The sequence below is a fragment of the Lampetra fluviatilis genome, chromosome 45 (genome assembly GCF_964198595.1).
Source record: "Lampetra fluviatilis chromosome 45, kcLamFluv1.1, whole genome shotgun sequence".
Taxonomy (NCBI): domain Eukaryota; kingdom Metazoa; phylum Chordata; class Hyperoartia; order Petromyzontiformes; family Petromyzontidae; genus Lampetra; species Lampetra fluviatilis.
The window spans coordinates 5328556-5349184 of NC_136319.1; the positions used below are offsets into that span (position 1 = coordinate 5328556).

Sequence of the window (20629 nt, forward strand, 5' to 3'; positions counted from 1 at the left end):
GCATTACCGCTCACAGGACCCATCCAGCACCACGGACTTCATGCGCTCCATCAGCTCGTCCATGCTGCTCTTCCCCTCCAACCGGAAGTCGTCCTCCAGCACCGACCCGCACAGCTTCACCCACAGAGACAGATGCATCAATGGACCTCCTTTGACAGTACCACAATTTAATAATAGGGTTCATATTCTTAGGTTTTTTTCGGTAAAGTCACCAGGTAGGTGAAAAATAAAAATTAATAAAAGTAAAATAAAAATAAAATAAAAATCACGACGTTTCGGAGGCAACACAAGCTTCCGTCTTCACATACTAGTATATATACAGGGACTGTTTTCTTGGAATTTCTCTTACTTGATACAGCTATCGTGCTGTGACGGTTCCACCTGAAGACGGAAGCTTGTGTTGCCTCCGAAACGTCGTGATTTTTATTTTATTTTTATTTTACTTTTATTAATTTTAATTTTTTACCTACATGACTTTACCGAAAAAACCTAAGAATATGAATCCTTGCAGTCACGAAAGCTTAAAATCTAGAAACAATAATAGGGGTTTTCCCCTTTATTTCTAGCAACAAAACTGAAACCTTTTACAAGGAATCATGTTTAGTGCATTAACCACAATAATTGTGGTCAAAATGCAAAAAAAACACGCTCTGATAATGATGCACTGTACTTGAAACTGATTGGTCCACACACCAGAGACGGCTTTCTTTTGAGCCTCGACCAAATTGGTGCTAGACCAGAGGATGCCAAAAGGCTCACACAGCTCAAAGACAATTCCAATATCAAAATAATGAGAGCTCGGGGTGAGCATCTACATCATTAGACGTTCTTTGCCAGTAACAAAATATAATAGCAGCAGGGTTTTCCCCTTTATTTCTGGCAAGAAAACTGAAACCTTTTACAAGGAATCATGTTTAATGCATTCACTACAATGCTTGCGGTCAAAATGCAAACAAAAAACACATTCTGATAATATGATGCACTGTCCTTGAAACTGATTGGTCCACACACCAGAGACGACTTTCTTTTGAGCCTCGACCCAATTGGTGCTAGACCAGAGGACACCAAAAGGCGTTACACAGCTCAAAGACAATTCACCATCATAGTAACGAGGGCTCGGGGTGAGCATCTACATCATTAGACCTTCTTTGCCAGTCCCAAAATATAATAATAGCGGGTTTTTCCCCTTTTTTATGGCAACAAAACTGAAACCTTTTACAAGGAATCATGTTAGTGCATTAACCACAATACTTGTGGTCAAAATGCAAACAAAAAACACATTCTGATAATTTATGCACTGTCCTTGAAACTGATTGGTCTACACCAGGGACGGTTTTGGGACCTTTCCCGGCACACTGAGGAGCAAGATGCCCCTGTAGTTGTTACAGTCTGTGCGGTCCCCCTTCTTAAAGAGATAGACCACAGTCATCCTGACAATATTGCCGTACACATCCAGTGGTCCAGACTGTTATGTCATGTAGGGAAGTCTGCACACAGACGCCACCCTCCCTCAGCATTTTTTTTTTGGAGATCGTCTCTGCCCGGGGCTTTTCCTGGTCTCAGACACTTCCTCCACAGATGGCACCTCAGCCAACCATTGAGAAGGGGTGGCTACTTCCGCCAATGTTTGAGGCACCGCAGCCCAAGCAGGATCGTGCCCAACTTGCCCCATGATGTTGTCCGGGCTGATCGAATTCCCCTCCACCAAGGCCTCAAAAAAATGCTCTGCAAACCTGCAGACCTGTACCTGTATGTCAGAGATCGGATTACCGTTCTTCCTCTTAAGATATGTCAGGCGCTGCAAGTTATAGGCGAGGCGCTGCAAATTACTTTTTAATGGCTACTTAGGCAGATTCCATCTCCACAGCAACCCACGCTCACCACCCATCCTTGCAGCGCCGCACGGCTCTCCAAATCCCCGAGCGAAGGCTGCAGTAAAAGCCTCCTCATTCTCAACGAGCAGGAACACCTCCTCCTTCAGCCAGGGTCTCTGGGGAGGTCTAGACCGCATACCCAATGCAGTAATTGCAGCTGCATGAGCCACAGTCCTGAACCTCGCCCATTTCCCCTCAGCATCAATCAGAATGAGGGGAGGGGGACGATGCCAACCCCAGCTGCATGCGATGTTGAAATTCCTGCTTGCAACTTTCATCAGCTAGCTGAGACCATGCCACCTTGGGTTTGAATGGGGTCCTAGATGGACACCCACCACTGGAGTGGAAGAATGGCAGGTGCATATTACAGATGACAAGTCGATGGTCAGTGGGCAGATCAGCTCCACGGTAGGTCCTGGTGTCAAGGAAATGGGCCCGCATCCGCTGTTCCGTCACTATGTAGTCCAGCAGATGTTCTTGCTTGGACCCGGCATACATCCATGATGTTGTGTGGATGGGCCGATGCCGGAAGAGCGTGTTGGTAATTACAAGCCCATGGGCTGCACAAAAATCTAGCAGCCTCCTACCGTTGTTATTGAGCTGATCTGGCCCATGCCTTCCAATCACTCCAGACCAGGTGCCAGCATCATGACCGACTCGGGCATTAAAGTCACCCAACAGGATGACTCTATCCCGATGGGCCACTCTAGCCAGCACCTGTGACAGCAAGTTATAGAAGGCGTCTGACTCATCGGCCTTGCCTGCATCCCTCCACAGATGTTCATCTTCGGTGGGGGCATAAGTAACCACCACCACCACCACCATTCCTCACCTCTTGTTGATGGGGAGGCGAGCCCACAGCAGCCTGAGGCTTACAGCTTCCCACACCTCACTGCCATGTTCAGATACCCCCCCCTTCATTCGTATGTTCAAAAGAAGTGCCACTCCCTGTTGTTTGGTAGTTTCCTGCCCCCAAAGTGATCACCAGGTTCGTAGCACAGCACGCTAACCGCTGCACTACTGCTCCCCACACAGATACACACACACAGAGTGACGCAGGGATGAAGCGCTGTGTGAGTGAAGCCAGCCATGATGAACCTTTAGCATACTTATTCTTGGGTGTTTTCGGTAAAGTGACGTAGGTAAAAAATTTAAATTTAAATTAATAAAAGTAAAATAAAAAAGTAAAATGTTTTTTTTATTCTTGGGTTTTTTCGCTAAAGTCACGTAGGTAAAACATTTACTTTTATTTTACTAATATTAATTTTAATTTTTTACCTACGTGACTTTACCGAAAAAACCCAAGAATATGAATCCTTGCAGTCACGAAAGCTTCAAATCTAGAATCTTTAGCAAACTCTTAGGTGTTGTCGGTAAAGTGACGTAGATATAAAATAATAATAAAATTAAATAATAATAAATCACGACGTTTCGGAGGCAACGCGAGTCTCCGTCTTCAGGTGGAACCGTCACAGCCAGATTTACTGTATCAAGTGAAGAGAAATCCAAGAGACAAGATCTTAAATAGTGGTTCAGGGGAGGGGGGAGGGGCTTATCTAAATGTGGCAGTTGGGGACTGGGAGGGTGGGGGGGGGGGGAAGGTGGGCGGAGCTAGAAGGGGAAGGTGGGCAGGGCTAGAAGGGAAGGTGGGCGGGGCTAGAAGGGGAAGTGGGAGGGGCTAGAAGGGGGAGTGGGCGGGGCTAGAAGGGGAAGGTGGGCAGGGCTAGAAGGGGAAGGTGGGAGGGGCTAGGAGGGGAAATGGGAGGGGCTAGAAGGGGAAGTGGGAGGGGCTAGAAGGGAAGGAACAGCTGATGCACCTCGGCAAGCTTATCTAGGTACAAACAAAAGCCCAAAACAGCAGCGCTGTTCAACGCTGGGGATGTCAGCAGCTCGGTAAAACACCTTGAGCATCTTGATGGAGCAGGTGACGTTGTCGTCACTGGGGTGAGCGAGCAGAGTGTGGATCACTTCCTTCACTCCCGCACGCAGAATGGCAGCACGAGTTCGCTGGGAGCCGGACAGCACCTACAGGGGACAGGGGAGTGGTGAGTGAGTGGTGAGTGAGTGGTGAGTGAGTGAGTGGTGAGTGAGTGAGTGGTGAGTGAGTGGTGAGTGAGTGGTGAGTGAGTGTGGTGAGTGAGTGAGTGAGTGGTGAGTGTAGTGAGTGAGTGGTGAGTGAGTGGTGGGTGAGTGAGTGAGTGGTGAGTGAGTGTGGTGAGTGAGTGGTGAGTGAGTGGTGAGTGAGTGGTGAGTGAGTTGTGAGCACCTCGAGGTGGAGGTAGAGTTCGGTGAGGAAGATGGAGTAGGCGTGGAGACGCTTCCTGGAGGCGGCGTCGCCCTGAGCCACCAACTCCCGGCTCTCGTACTCAACGTGGCACCTGCGTGGAGAGACACACACAGAGAGAGAGAGAGACAGTGAGAAAGAGTGAGAGTGTGAGAGTGAGACATACAGAGAGTGAGAGAGACACAGAGAGAGAGAGCGTGAGTGAGAGTGAGAGAGAGTGAGAGTGAGAGTGGAGAGAGAGTGAGCGTGAGAGAGAGTGAGAGTGTGAGAGTGAGTGAGTGAGAGTGAGAGAGAGTGAGAGAGAGTGAGAGAGAGCGTGGAGAGACACACAGAGAGAGTGTGAGAGAGTGAGAGAGAGAAAGTGAGAGACAGCGAGCGAGAGAGAGAGCGAGAAGAGAGTGTGAGAGAGTGAGAGAGAGAAAGTGAGAGACAGCGAGCGAGAGAGAGAGCGAGAGAGTGAGCATGAGAGAGTGAGCGTGAGAGCGAGAGTGTGATAGAGAGAGATATCAGAAGGGACAGAGAGAATCTGCGTGTCATCCTTGCGCAGGGGCCATGCTAATCTTCTCTGTATCGTTCCAATTTTAGTATATGTACTGCCGGAGCAAGTACAGAGAGAGAGAGAGAGACAAGACTTTTGACTTTTAAACAACTTTTATTGCCGCCAGCAGCAAAAGCACCGGAGGCGATTCCAATATGAAAAACAGTCACCAGCAAACGAAAGAAAACAAACGTTACATATCGTTACAAATCCACGTGCTGTGGTGCTGAAAGCACCGCACACAACACAAAAGAAAAAAGTCAAGTGGTTGTGGTGTCATCGCGCACGCCACGGTGACGAGCGAGCGTTTCAGAAGGTGAACACGAGGGTGCCGTCCACGCTGGTGCAGAGGGCCTTTCCGGCTCCCCAGCGTTCGAAGAAGACGTGCACATCACCGGCATGTGTGTGGTACGCGTGCTCCAGCCGGAGCCGCGCCTTAAGCAGGCCTCTGAACACCGGAAGCACAGAGCAGCCGTCAGTATCACCCTCGTTCTGTACACCGCCATCTTCGCTTGCGCGCAGGCGAAGTTGGCGAGGTCATGGCGCTTGTTTGCCAGGTAAGGCACTCCGTATATGAAGCTGCTGTTGTAGAAAGACACCCTCAGTTTCCTGAAGATGTCCCCCAAAAGGCGGAACATTGGCTTTAGCCGCTGGCAGTGTAAGTAATGGTGGGGCAGATCCTCCATGGCACCGCAGGAAATGCACAAGTCTGTTACCCCTGGCGAGATTCGGCTGAGCAACACGGCCGAAGGCAACGTGCAGTGTGCCAACCTCCACCGGAGGTCACCGCAGCATTTGGCTACGGGAGACTTGTACATTAGTTTCCACTGAGGGGCGGCTGCAATGAGGGGAGAGAAATGGTCTCTCCATTTTGTGTCCGGTATGTCGGCCAGGTCCCGGGAATGCATCGCCTTTACGCAGCACGTGTAGAGCGCTGTGTTTGGGGCACTCTTGAGGGGCACGTTGCTGCAGCTTCGGAGCTTCAGGAGCTTGCCGGAGTCGCTGTGGCCAGGGGGCTTGGCGCAGGAGAAACATAACTCTGGGAAAGAGGAGGGTGGGGGAGGGCCGCCACCATCCTCCGGTGTTTCCAGCTTAAGGCGCAGCTCCTTCATGGCGTGGAGTACATCGCACAGCAGCTTCTCCCCAGCGAGCATGGAGCGGAGCCCTGCGGTGTTGGCGATCTCAGCTGCGGTCTTCCACTTGGGCTGGTGGGTCTGCACGAGGTGGAAGACTTTTCGCAGCCCTGCTGATGTGAGGCGTAGAGCCAGGGTCCTCTCTCCTCTGATTCCCTGGAAAAGGTTGTTGCAGAACAAGGGCTCGTTCAGGAACTGCGCGAGGTCGTAAGGCGCGCGTGTTCTGCTCCACTCAAGGCTCCGCCACGCGTCCAAGAGGCTCTAGTGATAACTTGGCAGCCTCGTGTAGTCGACCAGGCTCAGGTCCATCAGGAAAAGCTCCTTTCTGTACCCCAGGCACCCCCCTGCATTTCTCAGCAGGACGAGGGCCGGCGACTTCCAGGGTAGCTCCTCCCGGTCGTACAGCAGGCGTCTGACAGCCATGAGCCTGAAACTCATGATCCTGGCGGTGACGTCCACCAGACCCTGGCCGCCCTCGCTCACCAGCAGGCAGAGAACGCCCGGCCTGAGCCAGTGCTTCCCGTGCCAGACAAAGTGAGTGAGTGAGCGGTTGACTCTGGCGAGTAGCCAAGCAGGAGGCTGGAGGGCCTTGGCTTTGTGCCACAGCACGGATGCAGCCAAGGTGTTAGCGACAAGCACTCGTCCCCTGAATGACATCTGCGGCGCGAGGCGTGCCCATGTCAGTAATTTAGCTTCGATTGCGTCGGCTAGCTCGGTCCAGTTGTTCAGAGCGACATGTGGTTTCCCCAGGTAAACCCCCAGGTACTTGACTCCATCGTCCCGCCAAATGACTCCTCCTGGGAGGAGCACAGAGCAAATGCCGCCTTGCGGCCCTAAACACAGGGCCTCGCACTTGGGCCAGTTGACCCTGGCGGAGGAGGCCCTCTCGTACACTGCAACCGCCTGGCAGAGTGTGGATACGTCATGTGCGCCGTTGAGGACGACGCATATGTCGTCTGCATAAGCCGAGAGTTTGACGACTGTGTTCTCAGGTCCCGGGACTTTGAAGCCAGACAGATTTCGTCTCAGGTGGCGTAGCAGTGGCTCAATGGACAGGGTGTACAGCAGCCCCGAGAGGGGGCATCCCTGTCTGACCCCCCTCATCACAGGGAACGGGGCACCGAGCCGCTGGTTTATCTTCAACAGGCTGGACGTGCCCGTGTACAGGAGCCTGACATGCGAGATGAAGGCCTGGCCGAAACCGAGCGACGTTAGGAGTTTGTCCAGGTACTCGTGGCTCACCCTGTCAAAGGCCTTCTCTTGATCCAAGAAGAGGAGGCCTAAGTCCATGTTGTGTGCTTCTGCAAGGGAGATTATGTCTCTGACCGTACCGATGTTGTCGTATATGCACCGGCCGGGGATGCAATACGACTGTTCCGGCAGGATCAGCTGACCTAGCACTGTCTTGAGACGGTTTGCCAGCACCTTGGAGAATATTTTGTAGTCGGCGCACAAGAGGGAGACGGGTCGCCAATTCTCAATGAGCCGCAGGTCCCCCTTCTTAGGTAGCAGGGAGACCACCGCTCTCCTGCAGCTCTGTGGGAGTTCACCCTTCTGCAGGCTCTCAGTCAACAGTTGTAGTAGTTGAGGGCCAAGCTCATCCCAGAAGGCCGCTTAAAATTCAACCGGCAGGCCGTCAAACCCCGGGGCTTGACCAGCTGCGAGCCCTTTCACAGAGGTGTGGAGCTCCTGCAGGGTGATGGGGCTGTCCAGACGATCCCGCTCGGGGACTCCTAAGGTAGGGCTCCCGTCCAGTAACTCCCGGACAGCCTCGTCGTGTATGGTTTCGGTGGCGAAAAGTTGTGAGTAGAAATCCCTGGCGGTCTTGGCGATCTCGCTCTCAGATGTTGCTGTTTGTCCATCTGGGGTTCGCAAACTGGAAATTTTTGTGGTGTTGGTCGGTGTTTTGTTTAAGCGGAAGAAAAATTTAGAGGGAGAGTCCATCTGCGACAGGTGCTGCATCTTTTTGTGCACAAAAGCACGATGTGCCTGCTCGTCTGTGATGGACCTGAAAAGCCGCTGCTTCTCCAGTAGCATCTCACCCTGCTGCGTGTCGTGGGATGAGCTCAGCTCTGCCTCTCGTGCCAGCAGCTCGTTTTTCAGTTGGCGCGCCACCTCATTCTTGGCGGCGGCATGCTGGCTCATGAACTGCTGACAGAGAACCCTGACCTGTGCCTTTGTGTTGTCCCACCATAGCTGGTGGGAGCTGAAACTTCCTTTGGCAGGCAGCCACTGAGCCCAAAAGGCTTTGAAGGTTTCTCTGAAGTCGGTGTCATCAAGCAGCTGTACGTTGAGTCTCCAGTAGGCGCTGTGCTGCTCCGCTCTGGGAATTCGCAGCAGCACAGAGACCAGGTGGTGATCTGAAAAAACCGGAGAGTACGATTTTGCTGTCCCTGAGCAGGTTTAAGCTACTGGCGTTGACGTAGTCAGTCGAGCCTGGCAAGGCTTATCCTGCCTTGAGAGCCGCAGCGGCACCAGGAGTACTGCCGCTGGGCTGGATGCTGTAGTCGCCACACGTCACGCAGATCCAGTCTCCGCACGAGGTCGGCTAGCGGCCGTGCGGATTCAGGGTGAGGTTCGGTAGTGTTGCGGTCGAGAGCCGGGTCGAGGGTGCAGTTAAAGTCTCCCCCCACGACGGTGAGCACGTCGTCCACGTCGTCTGTCGCGAGTGCGTCCCGCAGAGCGCCGAAGAAGAGCTTCCTCTCGGGGGCCTTGCTCGGCGCGTACACGTTAAAGCACCTGAGGCTGGATTGATTCAGGACGAATTCCACAGAAATCAAGTGACCTTTGACGATTTCTTTCAAGGAGACATTCTCTGGTGCAAACCGCGAACTGAGCACAATTGCCACGCCGGCGAGGTTGTCCTCGGCATGGCTGAAGAAAGCCCGGCCCCCTAGGAAAGGCTGGCGTTGGGCCTCCAGAGTGGCGTCGAGGTGGGTTTCCTGGAGGAGAGTCATATCTGCTTTGTGTTCCCTGACCAAGCGGCAGATCTGGTCCCACCTCTTGTCACTGCGAGCGCTGTTACAGTTCAGACTAGCAACCTTAATAGCTGAAGCCATCATGTAGTTTTGTGGTGGTGATGGTGGTAGTGTTAACAGTAGTTGCGGGGGGTTGGGTTACTTCTGGGCAGAAAGAATAAGCTCCTTCTTCGCCTTGCGCATGAGCGGTTTAAGCCGGTAGCATTCCTGAGCTGAGAAACCTAACCTGTCGCTGTTACGGCAAATTTGTTGGGCCGCTGTGAGGAAAGCGGCGGGGTCAGTGAAATAGGCCCCGACCTTAACTTTACGCTTCCTGAAAGTTTTCTCGAGGAATTTTTGGATGCCCTCAGGTGTGCAATCGAACTTGCTGTCGCCTTGTGAGCAGCTGGAATCACTCATGGTGTCTTCTCCTTCGGTCTCTGACACCTCGCCGTCCGAGTTCTCCAGCTCGTCATACTGTGACTCGGTAGAGGCCTCGTTTGCCGTTGGCGATGGCAGGGCCTCATTAGGAAGAGGGTGGCTGTCCTCTGGTAGTGGAGGGTATTTTGCTCTTCCTTCGGGTGAGGTGAGCCGGCCTTCCTCGCCTTCCCGCAGTGTGGCGCCTTCAGGCGCCGCACCGTCTGGTGGTTCCTCTTGCTCTGAGGACGCTGTGGCGGCGTTCGGCGGGGGTGTTGGCGGCTCTTGTCCCACCGTGCTGTCCTCAGGCGGGTCGTCGTCGAGCATGTCTTCATATTGACCCCCTGCAACGGCGTCTGGGATGGCGCTCGAGGGGGGCGGTTGGTCGTCCTGCTCTGCGAGTTTTGGGTAGGGCTCGTGATCGGCGGTGGCCGCGCGCTTAGGGTTAGGGGCCGCGTGGCCTCCTCCGCCGAGGGCGGGTCTTACCCTGCGCTTGCGGGAGGTGACAAGGGTGAAGCCCTCGGCATCCTCGTCGTCGGTGGGCGGCTTTGTGCAACCGGCCGCCGCTTCAGCGTCCTGCTGTTGCAACAGCTGGCACTCGTGCAGTGGTGGCTGCTGCTGCTGTGGCTGCGGCAGCTGCGCTTGCTGCGGCTGCTCCTTCTGCGGCTGCTGCTGCTCCTGCTGTTGCAGTTGCTGCTGCTGCTGCGCGGGCTGCGGCGACTGCTGCTGTAGCTGCTTTTGCCGGCGCTGCTGAGGCTGTTGTGGCTGCTGTTGCTGCTGGCGCTGCTGCTGTTGCTGCTGGCGCTGCTGCTGTTGCTGCTGGCGCTGCTGTTGCTGCTGTTGCGTGGTGTTTACTGCAGGCTGCATGTTTTTCCCTTTTGGTTTCCCCGTGCAGTTTGCACGGGCATGGCCGAAGCCACCGCACACATAGCAGCGTGGCAACGCGGTGGACACGTACACGGTGTAGGTTTATTCTTCCGCAGTGTACTTAAAGTTCACGTTGAGTTCCGTGTTGTTGCCATTTAAAATCATGAATGTTTGTCTCTTAAATGACAAGACGTGCGCCATTTCTGGGTCCCGTGCGCGCAAGGGCAGCATAATTATCCGGGACACAACTTTGCCGAACCGCTCAAGATCTCGTCGTAGGTCGGCAGTTTTGAGGAAAGGTGCTGCGTTGGAGATGAGCACTTTTCGCGCGGGGGAGGAGAGAGGTGTGCATTGCACAAATATCTCCCCCCTGAAGGTGAGCCCCGTGGCGATTACACGTGCCACCATCTCCGCGTTGGTGAAGAGGACCACGTAGCCACGGTTCATGGGGGCCGCAGCGATGACGTTCTGCTTCCCCACACACTGTCCTGCGGCTTCTATCACGTCGTCCACCTTTATCTCAGGAGGCGGGAAGCAGAACAGTCCGTGTTGGGGGGTTCCAGAAACCTCCGGATCAGCATGGCTTGCCATTGCCGAAATAAATAAATAAATAGTTTCATAACCAAATAAATTACCTTCGTTAGTTGCAGGGATGAAAGGAGAGAACAAGACAAGAAGAAGATGGGTGGAAAATAAGAGTGGGGGGGGGGCGCAGGGTGGAGACAGGAGAGAGGGGGGGCAGCGAAACAGGTGTTGTCACTAGCGTCCCGTGGCGTGACGGGTGCTGTGGGGGCAGGGAACAGCAGTGTGCAGAGAGAGGTTCAGAGCAGAGCAGAGAGGAGAGGAGTGAGAAAAAAAAAGAGCGATTTTTATGTTTGCAGTAAAGCAGAAGAATAGGAAGGATGTAAGAGAGGGGGAAGGAAAAGGTAATGGGGTGCAGAGCTGTGAGTAGGCCGCAGGCCTGGCGAGTAAACGAGTGAGATGAGAGGAGGAAGAGAAAAAGAAGAGTAAGACAGAACGACCCTGTGTTGTTGGAGGCACTCACAGGGGTGGAGGAGAGAAGATGAGCACTCGATGGTGCTCGGAGATTTAGAGAGGTCGCAGGAAAGTGCAAAAAACGAAGTTAGGTGAGGCTAGGATGCGTACATGAAACTAGGCCCTCACTGGCAGGTAATGTTTCTCCAGGAGCACAGGTAGACACACCCTCTTCCCAGCATGCACCTAGAGAGCGTAAGAGAGAAAGTGAGAGTGAGAGAATGAGAGAGTGAGAGAGAAAGTGAGAGAGAGCGTAAGCGAGAAAGTGAGAGTGAGAGAGAGAGAGTGAGAGAGCGTGAGAGAGAAAGTGAGAGTGAGAGAGAAAGTGAGAGAGAGCGTAAGCGAGAAAGTGAGAGTGAGAGAGAGAGAGTGAGAGAGTGAGAGAGCGTGAGAGAGAAAGTGAGAGAGAGCGTAAGAGAGAAAGTGAGAGAGAGCGTGAGAGAGAAAGTGAGAGAGAGCGTAAGCGAGAAAGTGAGAGTGAGAGAGTGAGAGAGTGAGAGAGCGTGAGAGAGAAAGTGAGAGAGAGCGTAAGCGAGAAAGTGAGAGTGAGAGAGAGAGAGTGAGAGAGTGAGAGAGTGAGAGAGCGTGAGAGAGAAAGTGAGAGAGAGCGTAAGCGAGAAAGTGAGAGTGAGAGAGTGAGAGAGTGAGAGAGCGTGAGAGAGAAAGTGAGAGAGAGCGTAAGAGAGAAAGTGAGAGAGAGCGTGAGAGAGAGTGAGAGAGAGAATGAGACAGAGCGTGAGTGTGAGAGCGTAAGAGTGAGCGTGAGAGAGAGTGAGAGAGAGAATGAGAGTGAGCGTGAGAGAGAGCGTGAAAGTGAGAGAAAGCGAGAGAGAGAACGTGAGATTGAGAAAGAGCGTGAGAGAGGAAGCGTGAGAGAGAGCGAGAGAGCGTGAAAGTGAGAGAAAGCGAGAGAGAGAGCGTGAGATTGAGCGTAAGAGTGAGCGTGAGAGTGAGCGTGAGCATGAGCGTGAGCGTGAGAGAGTGAGCGTGAGAGTGAGCATGAGAGAGTGAGCGAGAGTGTGATAGAGAGAGATATCAGAAGGGACAGAGAGAGAGACAAGAGAAAGGGAGTGTGAGAGAGTGTGTAGGTGAGAGAGAGAGCTGGTCCATATGCCAGTAAACATCGCCACTGGAGAGACAAAGGCGGCCGGGCGCGGTGCTGGCCACACACCCCCTCTGTGTGTAGCCACAGTGCCAGTAGCCTCCGTAGGTGCTGCTACTCACTACTAACGGCACTTGCCCCAACAATCTGTTAAGGCTATACGGGGGATCTTTGTCTCTGTGTGTGAATGTGTTGCGTGTTGCGTGTGACCTCCTGCCAGCGGGCGTTCGACACTTCACGTGGTAGCCTCAAGGTGCACTTGGCCTGGCACAAGCGTCGTGGTGACGTCACCGCCACTTAGTAGCGAATGGCGGTTGTTGTTGGTGTTGTTGCGTGTTGCGTGTGTGTGTTGCGTGTGCGTGTTGCGTGTGCGTGTTGCGTGTGCGTGTTGCGTGTGTGTGCACTGCATGTGTGTGTTGTGTGTGTGTGTTGCGTGTGTGTGTGCACTGCGTGTGTGCGTCTGCGCGTAGGGGCAGCTATTGACCTCTTGAGCAGATGCTGCCTGAAGGTTCCTGCGTGCGAGTTCACCACCAACTTCTGGGAGAGCAAATTGCAGAGGCGAGCGGCCGTGTAGGTGAAGTTGGACTCCGCCAAGGCCTGCACACGCAGACGCACACACGCAGATACACACGCAGATACAGGCACAAACACAGATACATACAGACATATTCTCAGGTTTTACGTGACTTTACCGAAAAAACCTGAGAATATGAATCATTGCAGTCACGAAAGCTTCAAATCTAGACATACAGACATACACACAGAGACACACAGATACATACAGCCAGACACACACAGACAGATACATACATACAGACACACACGCAGACACACACGCAGACACACACGCAGATACACACGCAGATACAGACACAAACGCAGATACATACATACAGACACACACATGCAGACACACGCACACAGATACATACATACACACACAAACACACACAGATACACACATACAGACACACGCAGACACACACAGATACACACAGATACATACATACAGACACACACAAACACACACAGACACACACAGAGACACACAGATACATACATACAGACACACACAAACACACACAGATACATACAGACACACGCAGACACACACACACAGATACACACACACACAGATACACACGCAGATACATACATACAGACACACAGACACACACAGAGACACACAGATACATACATACAGACACACACACACAGACACATACATACAGACACACAAACACAAAGATCCCCCATGTAGCCTTCACAGACTGTAGGGGCAAGTGCTGTTAGCGAGCACCTATGAAGGCCGGCACGGTACACGAGGGGATGGGTGGCCAGCACCACGCCCGACCGCCTTTGTCTCCCGGTACTTGTTTAAGGCTGAGTCGACCTAGGGGAGGCCCAGGACCGGTTCAAATAATCGTCACTGATGTTGGCCGTAAGCGGGAATTGAACCCGGGTCGCCGGGTTCATAGCGCAGCGTAGCGCTAACCACTACACTACCGCTCCCCACAACAACCGCCATTCTCCACTAAGTGGGGGTGACGTCACCACGACGCTTGTGCCAGGCCACGTGCACCTTGAGGCCACGTGAAGTGTTGAACGCCCGCTGGCAGGAGGTCACGGGGCAGACCCAGGTGCCACGGGTCGACTGACTGAGATGACTGGCTGATTCACCACCTGTGCCCCCTACTGTGCCAACTTGCTGTGCTTTAGCCACCCGGCGCTCCGCTCGTTGTTGCGAGCGTTGCTCCTCCGCCCTCCGTTGTTGCTGGAGAGCGACTGCCTCCAACTGCCCAGTAGCCTCCTCCACTGAGGCCGATCTTGACACCGCTGGTACCAGTCATCGGCAAGTCCACTCAGCTCCATGTCCTCCTGTACCATATCACTCCATCTCTTCTCTAGCCCATGCCGCGCCCGTATAGCCCCCTCAATCCGGCCGAACAAAAGCTGTTTAGGCATGCGGTGGCTGGGCATGCGGGCTACATGACCCAGCCAACGCAGCCTTGCCTGCCGGAGGAGCTCACCGATGGGACTTTGTCCAGATCTTTCAAGGATTTGTGAGCTCCTCTCACAATCCAGCCTGGTTGAACCCAGGATTGATCCTAGGCAGGCCAGCCTAAATGTTTCTAACCGGCGAAGATGTTCCAGTAGGGGGGTCCACGTTTCCACACACACAGATACCAATACCCGCCATTCTCCACTAAGTGGCGGCGACGTCACCACGGCACCAGTGCCAGGCCAGGTGCACCTTGAGGCCATGTGAAGTGTCGAAGGCTCGCTGGCAGGAGGTCACGGGACAGACCCTGCAGGTGCCATGGGTTGGTTGACTGAGATGAACGGCAGATGCACTACCAGCTGTACCCCCCCTACTGTACAAACTTGTTACATTTTATCTGCCCGGCGCTCCACCGCCCTCCACACACAACAACACACCGATGGGAGAGATGCGGAGACACACGGTGACACGTGGAGAGGGAGACAGAGAGAGACACAGAGAGAGAGACACGGAGAGACACAGAGAGACACAGAGAGACACAGAGAGACACAGAGAGACACAGAGAGATACGGAGACACAGAGAGATTGAGACAGAGATGCACAGAGAAACACCGAGAGACACGGAGACCGACAGAGAGAAAGAGACACACAGAGACACACAGAGAGATTGAGACACACAGAGACACGGAGACCGACAGAGAGACACAGAGATTGAGACACACAGGGAGACACAGAGACACAGAGAGATTGAGACACACAGAGACACAGAGAGAGACACAGCGAGATTGAGACACACAGAGACACACAGAGAGACACACGGAGACACCGAGAGAGACCGAGAGACACGGAGACCGACAGAGAGAAAGAGACACACAGAGAGACACACAAAGAGACACAGAGAGATTGAGACACACAGAGAGACACGTAGAGACACAGAGAGATCGACAGATAGAAAGAGACACACAGAGAGACACAGAGAGATTGAGACACACAGAGACACAGAGAGACACAGAGAGACACACAGAGACACAGAGAGACACAGAGAGACACAGAGAGACACAGACACAGAGACACGGAGAGACACACACAGAGACACACAAAGACACACAGAGAGACACACAGAGAGACACACACAGAGAGACATAGAGAGACACACACAGAGAGACACACAGAGAGACACACACAGAGAGACACAGAGAGACACACAGAGACACACAGAGACACAGAGAGACAGAGACACACAGAGAGACACAGAGATACACAGAGAGATACAGAGACACACAGAGAGACACACAGAGAGAAACACAGAGAGACACACAGAGAGATACAGAGACACAGAGAGATACAGATACACAGAGAGACACAGAGATACACAGAGAGACACAGAGAGTGCTCACCTGCTCGTAGATGCCGTGCAGCACGGTGAGCAGTGAGTGCTTGCTGCTCACACAGGCGGCGAGACACACAGAGACACACAGAGAGACACACAGAGAGACACACAGAGAGACACACACAGAGAGACACAGAGAGACACACAGAGACACACAGAGACACAGAGAGACAGAGACACACAGAGAGACAGAGACACACAGAGACACAGAGAGACAGAGACACACAGAGACACACACAGAGAGACACAGAGAGTGCTCACCTGCTCATAGATGCCGTGCAGCACGATGAGCAGTGAGTGCTCGCTGCTCACACAGGCGGTGAGCGTGTCCAGGAACAGGGGACTCTCGGCCTCGTAGAGCGCCGGACGCACGGACAGGGAGCTCACAAAGTCCCTCACAAAGTCGTGCAGGGCAGCCTCGGCGCTGCCTCCACCACCACCACCTCCTCCCTCCTCCTCATCTTCCTCCTCCTCAACCCAGCCGGACTGCGGGGGAGAGAGCGAAGGGGTGTGAGTGATTATTTGGTTCTTTAGGTTAAGTCACGTCTAAAGATAAAATAATAAATTAAATTAAATAATAGAATACGACATTTTGATTGCAACACAAGCAATCATCATCAGGTATAATGAAATAGCGACATAAAATCTAACCAGAAAACTATAGACAGACATATTAGCAGACAGATATCACCAAGATACATAGAGAGAGCAACACAGGTAACAGAGAGAGGTGGTCGTCTCTGTGGGGTGGCCTTAAATAGACAGAGGAGGGCGGACGCAGAGAGAGGGAGGGGGGTTCTAACTTAGCAATTTTTGAAATACGTAATCAACCAGGCTATGCGTTAATTGTGTGTTGACCGACCCTCTGTGTTGTATTACATTACATTTCGATATTTTACTAGGTTATTTAATTTTAGTGTGTCCTTCTCCTGATTTTCAGGCTTGCTTGCCATGTCATCGCACTTGCAGCACCACGTTTTGTTGTCCACTCATTGATATGCTAATTTTTTCTCTAACCCCCCTCCCTCTCTCTGCGTCCGCCCTCCTCTGTCTATTTAAGGCCACCCCACAGAGACGACCACCTCTCTCTGTTACCTGTGTTGCTCTCTCTATGTATCTTGGTGATATCTGTCTGCTAATATGTCTGTCTATAGTTTTCTGGTTAGATTTTATGTCGCTATTTCATTATACCTGATGATGATTGCTTGTGTTGCAATCGAAACGTCGTATTCTATTATTTAATTTAATTTATTATTTTATCTTTAGACGTGACTTAACCAAAAGAACCAAATAATAATTCCTGCAGTCACGAAAGTTCTAAAATTAAGATTGGGTGTGAGTGAGTGGGTGGGTGAGTGGGTGAAGGGGTGAGTGAGTAGGTGGGTGAGTGAGTAGGTGGGTGAGTGAGTGGGTGAGTGGACAAGTGAGTGGGTGAGAGAGAGGGCGGGTGAGTGGGTGAGTGAGTGAAGGGGTAAGTGAGTGAGGGAGTGAGTGGGTGGGTGAGAGAGTGAGTGGGTGTGTGAGAGAGTGAGTGAAGGGGTGAGTGAGTGAGGGAGTGAGTGGGTGGGTGAGAGAGTGAGTGGGTGGGTGAGAGAGTGAGTGGGCGAGTGAGAGGGTGGGTGAGTGAGTGAAGGGGTGAGTGAGTGGGCGGGTGAGTGGGCGGGTGAGTAGGCAAGCGAGTAGGTGAGCGAGTGAGTGAGAGAGAGTGAGGGGAGGGGTGAGTGAGTGGGCGGGTGAATGGGTGAGTGAGTGGACAAGTCAGTGGGTGAGAGAGTGGGTGGGTGAGTGAGTGGGTGAGAGATTGAGGGGGTGAGTGAGTGAAGGGGTGAGTGAGTGGGTGAGTGGGAAAGTGAGTGGGTGGGTGAATGGGCAGGTGAGTAGGCAAGCAAGTAGGTGAGAGAGTGGGTGGGCAATGAGTGGGCGAGCGAGTGGGCGAGCGAGTGGGTGAGAGTGAGGTGGTGAATGAGTGAGGGGGCGAGTGGGAAAGTGAGTGGGTGAGAGAATGAGGGGGTGAGTGAGTGGGCGAGTGAGTGACTAAGCGAGTGACCAAGTGAGTGAGTGACCAAGCGAGTGACCAAGTGAGTGAGTGACCCAGTGAGTGACCGAAGGAGTGACTGAATGACCGAGTGACCAAGTGAGTGAGTGACCAAGCAAGTGACCGACAGACTGACCGAGCGATTGACCGACTGAGCGACCGAATGACCGAGTGACCTCCCGCCCCGAGCGAACGAGCAACCTCTCACCGGGGAGCAGCCGCTGGCGCCCGCCCCGCCCGCCACACGCGGGTAGAACTCCTTGGCGTGCACGGAGAGCGCCGTCTTCATGGGGGGAGGGGGCGACGCGGGGGGGCTGGGGGGCCCCGGGGGAGGAGGGGAGGTGGACGCTCCCTCCGAGGGGACGAATGGCCGCACGCGAGCGGTCCCGCACGGCGCCGCCGCGTGGGGCGAGGGGGAGCCCCCCTCAGCGTAGCGCGGCTCCCCTGGACACGCAGGAGAGGGGAGAGGGAGGTGAGGTGAGAGACACGGCGGGGAAGAGGGGGGGGGGGGCACACGGTGGCGAGCTTAGATGTTGACTACCTCGCCTGGTGTGCAGGAGGTCGTGAGTTCAATCCCCGACCCTGACTATGCCTGCTGCTGCTGTATATTTGGAGTTTGCGTCTCTCTCTCTCATCATGGTGGCTAGATGTTGACTACCTCGCTTGGTATACAGGAGGTCGTGGGTTCCATCCCGACCCTATGCCTGCTGCTGCTGTATATTTGGAGTTTGCGTGTCTCTCTCTCTCATCATCACCACAGTGGCTAGGATGTTGACTACCTCGCCTGGTATACAGGTCGTGGGTTCGATCCCGACCTTCACACTTGCTGTACATTTGGAGTCTGCGTCTCTCTCTCTCTGCCTGTGATGAGATGTTGACTACCTCGCCTGGTCTGCAGGACGTCGTGGGTTCACTACCCCAACCTTGACCATGCCTGCTGCTGCTGCTGTACATTTGGAGTCTGCGTCTCTCATCATCATCACGGTGGCTAGGAGATGTTGACTACCTCGCCTGGTCTGCAGGAGGTCGTGGGTTCGAGCCTGACCTTGACACTTGCTGTACATTTGGAGTCTGCGTCTCTCTCTCTCTGCCTGTGATGAGATGTTAACTACCTCGCCTGGTGTACAGGAGGTCGTGGGATCGATCCCGACCCTGACACCTGCTGTATATTTGGAGTCTGCGTCTCTCTCATCATCATCATCACGGTGGCTAGGAGATGTTGACTACCTCGCCTGGTCTACAGGAGGTCGTGGGTTCAATACCCCAACCCTGACTATGCCTGCTGCTGCTGCTGCTGTACATTTGGAGTCTGCGTCTCTCTCTCTCATCATGGTGGCTAGGAGATGTTGACTACCTCGCTTGGTATACAGGAGATCGTGGGTTCGATCCCGACCCTGACTATGCCTGCTGCTGCTGTATATATAGAGTTTGCGTGTCTCTCTCTCTCTCTCATCATCACCACAGTGGCTAGGATGTTGACTACCTCGCCCGGTATACAGGTCGTGGGTTCGATCCCGACCTTGACACTTGCTGTATATTTGGAGTCTGCGTCTCTCTCTCTCTCTCTGCCTGTGATGAGATGTTGACTACCTCGCCTGGTCTGCAGGACGTCGTGGGTTCACTACCCCAACCCTGACCATGCCTGCTGCTGCTGCTGTACATTTGGAGTCTGCGTCTCTCATCATCATCATCACGGTGGCTAGATGTTGACTACCTCGCCTGGTCTGCAGGAGGTCGTGGGTTCGATCCTGACCTTGACCACTTGCTGTACATTTGGAGTCTGCGTCTCTCTCTCTGCGATGAGATGTTGACTACCTCGCCTGGTGTGCAGGAGGTCGTGGGATCGATCCCGACTCTGACACCTGCTGTATATTTGGAGTCTGCGTCTCTCATCATCATCATCACGGTGGCTAGGAGATGTTGACTACCTCGCCTGGTCTACAGGAGGTCGTGGGTTCAATCCCCACCCTGACCATGCCTGCTGCTGCTATATATTTGGAGTCTCTCTCTCGCTCTCCCCGTGGATTTTTCTCCGGGTCCTCCGGTTTTTTCACCTCCACCACGTTTAAAATCATCGACCGTCCGTCACAAACGATGGTTCAACGAGGGGGGGGGGGGGCTGATGTCATCGCATTTATAGCAGTCGCCATGTACGGCAGATCGAGCATGGATGGGTGACATGGGGGGGGCGACATGGAGGGAGTGACATGGAGGGGGTGACATGGAGAGGGTGACATAGAGGGAGTGACATGGAGGGGGTGACGTGGAGGGGGTGGACATGGGAGAGGGTGACATGGAGGGAGTGACATGGAGGGGGTGACATGGAGGGGGTGACGTGGAGGGGGTGACGTGGAGGGGTGACGTGGAGGGGGGTGACATGGAGAGGGTGACATGGGGGAGGGGGGGTGACATGGGGGGGGGTGACATGGGGGGGGGGGGGTGACATGGGGGGGGGGTGACATGGAGAGGGTGACATGGGGGGGGGTGACATGGAGGGGGTTGAATGGAGGGGGTGACGTGGAGGGGTGACATGGGGGGGTGACATGGAGGGGGTGACATGGAGGGGGTGACATGAGGGGGGTGAGCATGGGGGGTGGGGGTCGCCAACGTGATGTGCCGTGAGAGGGCGAGATCTCAACATGGACATCTCTCTCATCACTCATCTCGCTCTCAATCTCTACCCCCCCAACCTCTATCTACCCCCCCCCCACCATCTCTGACCCCTCTCTCTCTTCTACCCCACCCCCGAATCCACCCCCCCCTCCCTCGACCCCCCCCCCTCTTCCCCCCCCCGCCCACCTCCTCACCACCATTGCCCCTTTTCCCCTATCTCCCACCCCCATCTACCCTCCCCCTGCATCTCCCCTCCCTACTCTCTCTCCCCCCCATTAACCCCTCCCCCAGCCCCCCCCCTTCCCCCCATCTCCCCCCCCTCCCTCCCCCCTTCACCCCCCCCCATCCCCGTCTCCTCCCACCCCCCCCCATCCATTTTCCC

General features: G+C 54.0%; 1 protein-coding gene and 1 non-coding gene across 2 annotated transcripts; both read right to left on the reverse strand.

Moving 5' to 3' along the window:
• Positions 1-3: 3 nt before the first annotated feature.
• Positions 4-18096, reverse strand: PAIP1 (poly(A) binding protein interacting protein 1). The gene is made up of 6 exons (XM_078876753.1): positions 17843-18096; positions 15861-16085; positions 12692-12804; positions 4141-4252; positions 3777-3899; positions 4-114 (listed from the first exon to the last, which is right to left on the reverse strand). Exons 1-6 carry the CDS (start codon positions 17921-17923, stop codon positions 4-6), a joined length of 765 nt encoding a protein of 254 aa, XP_078732879.1. The 5' UTR covers positions 17924-18096.
• LOC144947562 (U6 spliceosomal RNA) lies at positions 4660-4767 on the reverse strand. Its single transcript, XR_013640078.1, has one exon. It is a non-coding gene; the product is annotated as a U6 spliceosomal RNA (small nuclear RNA).
• Positions 18097-20629: the final 2533 nt, after the last annotated feature.

What these genes read in the sequence shown, in the direction of transcription:
- PAIP1 (XM_078876753.1), bottom strand. Translation starts at nt 17,923, where the DNA reads ATGAAGACGGCGCTCTCCGTGCACGCCAAGGAGTTCTACCCGCGTGTG. An exon ending in GCGCCAGCGGCTGCTCCCCG is followed by an intron (nt 16,086 to 17,842) that starts GTGAGAGGTTGC and finishes TCTCCCCCGCAG; the next exon opens with TCCGGCTGGGTTGAGGAGGA. An exon ending in GCTCCATCAAGATGCTCAAG is followed by an intron (nt 115 to 3,776) that starts GTGTTTTACCGA and finishes CTGTGGGTGAAG; the next exon opens with CTGTGCGGGTCGGTGCTGGA.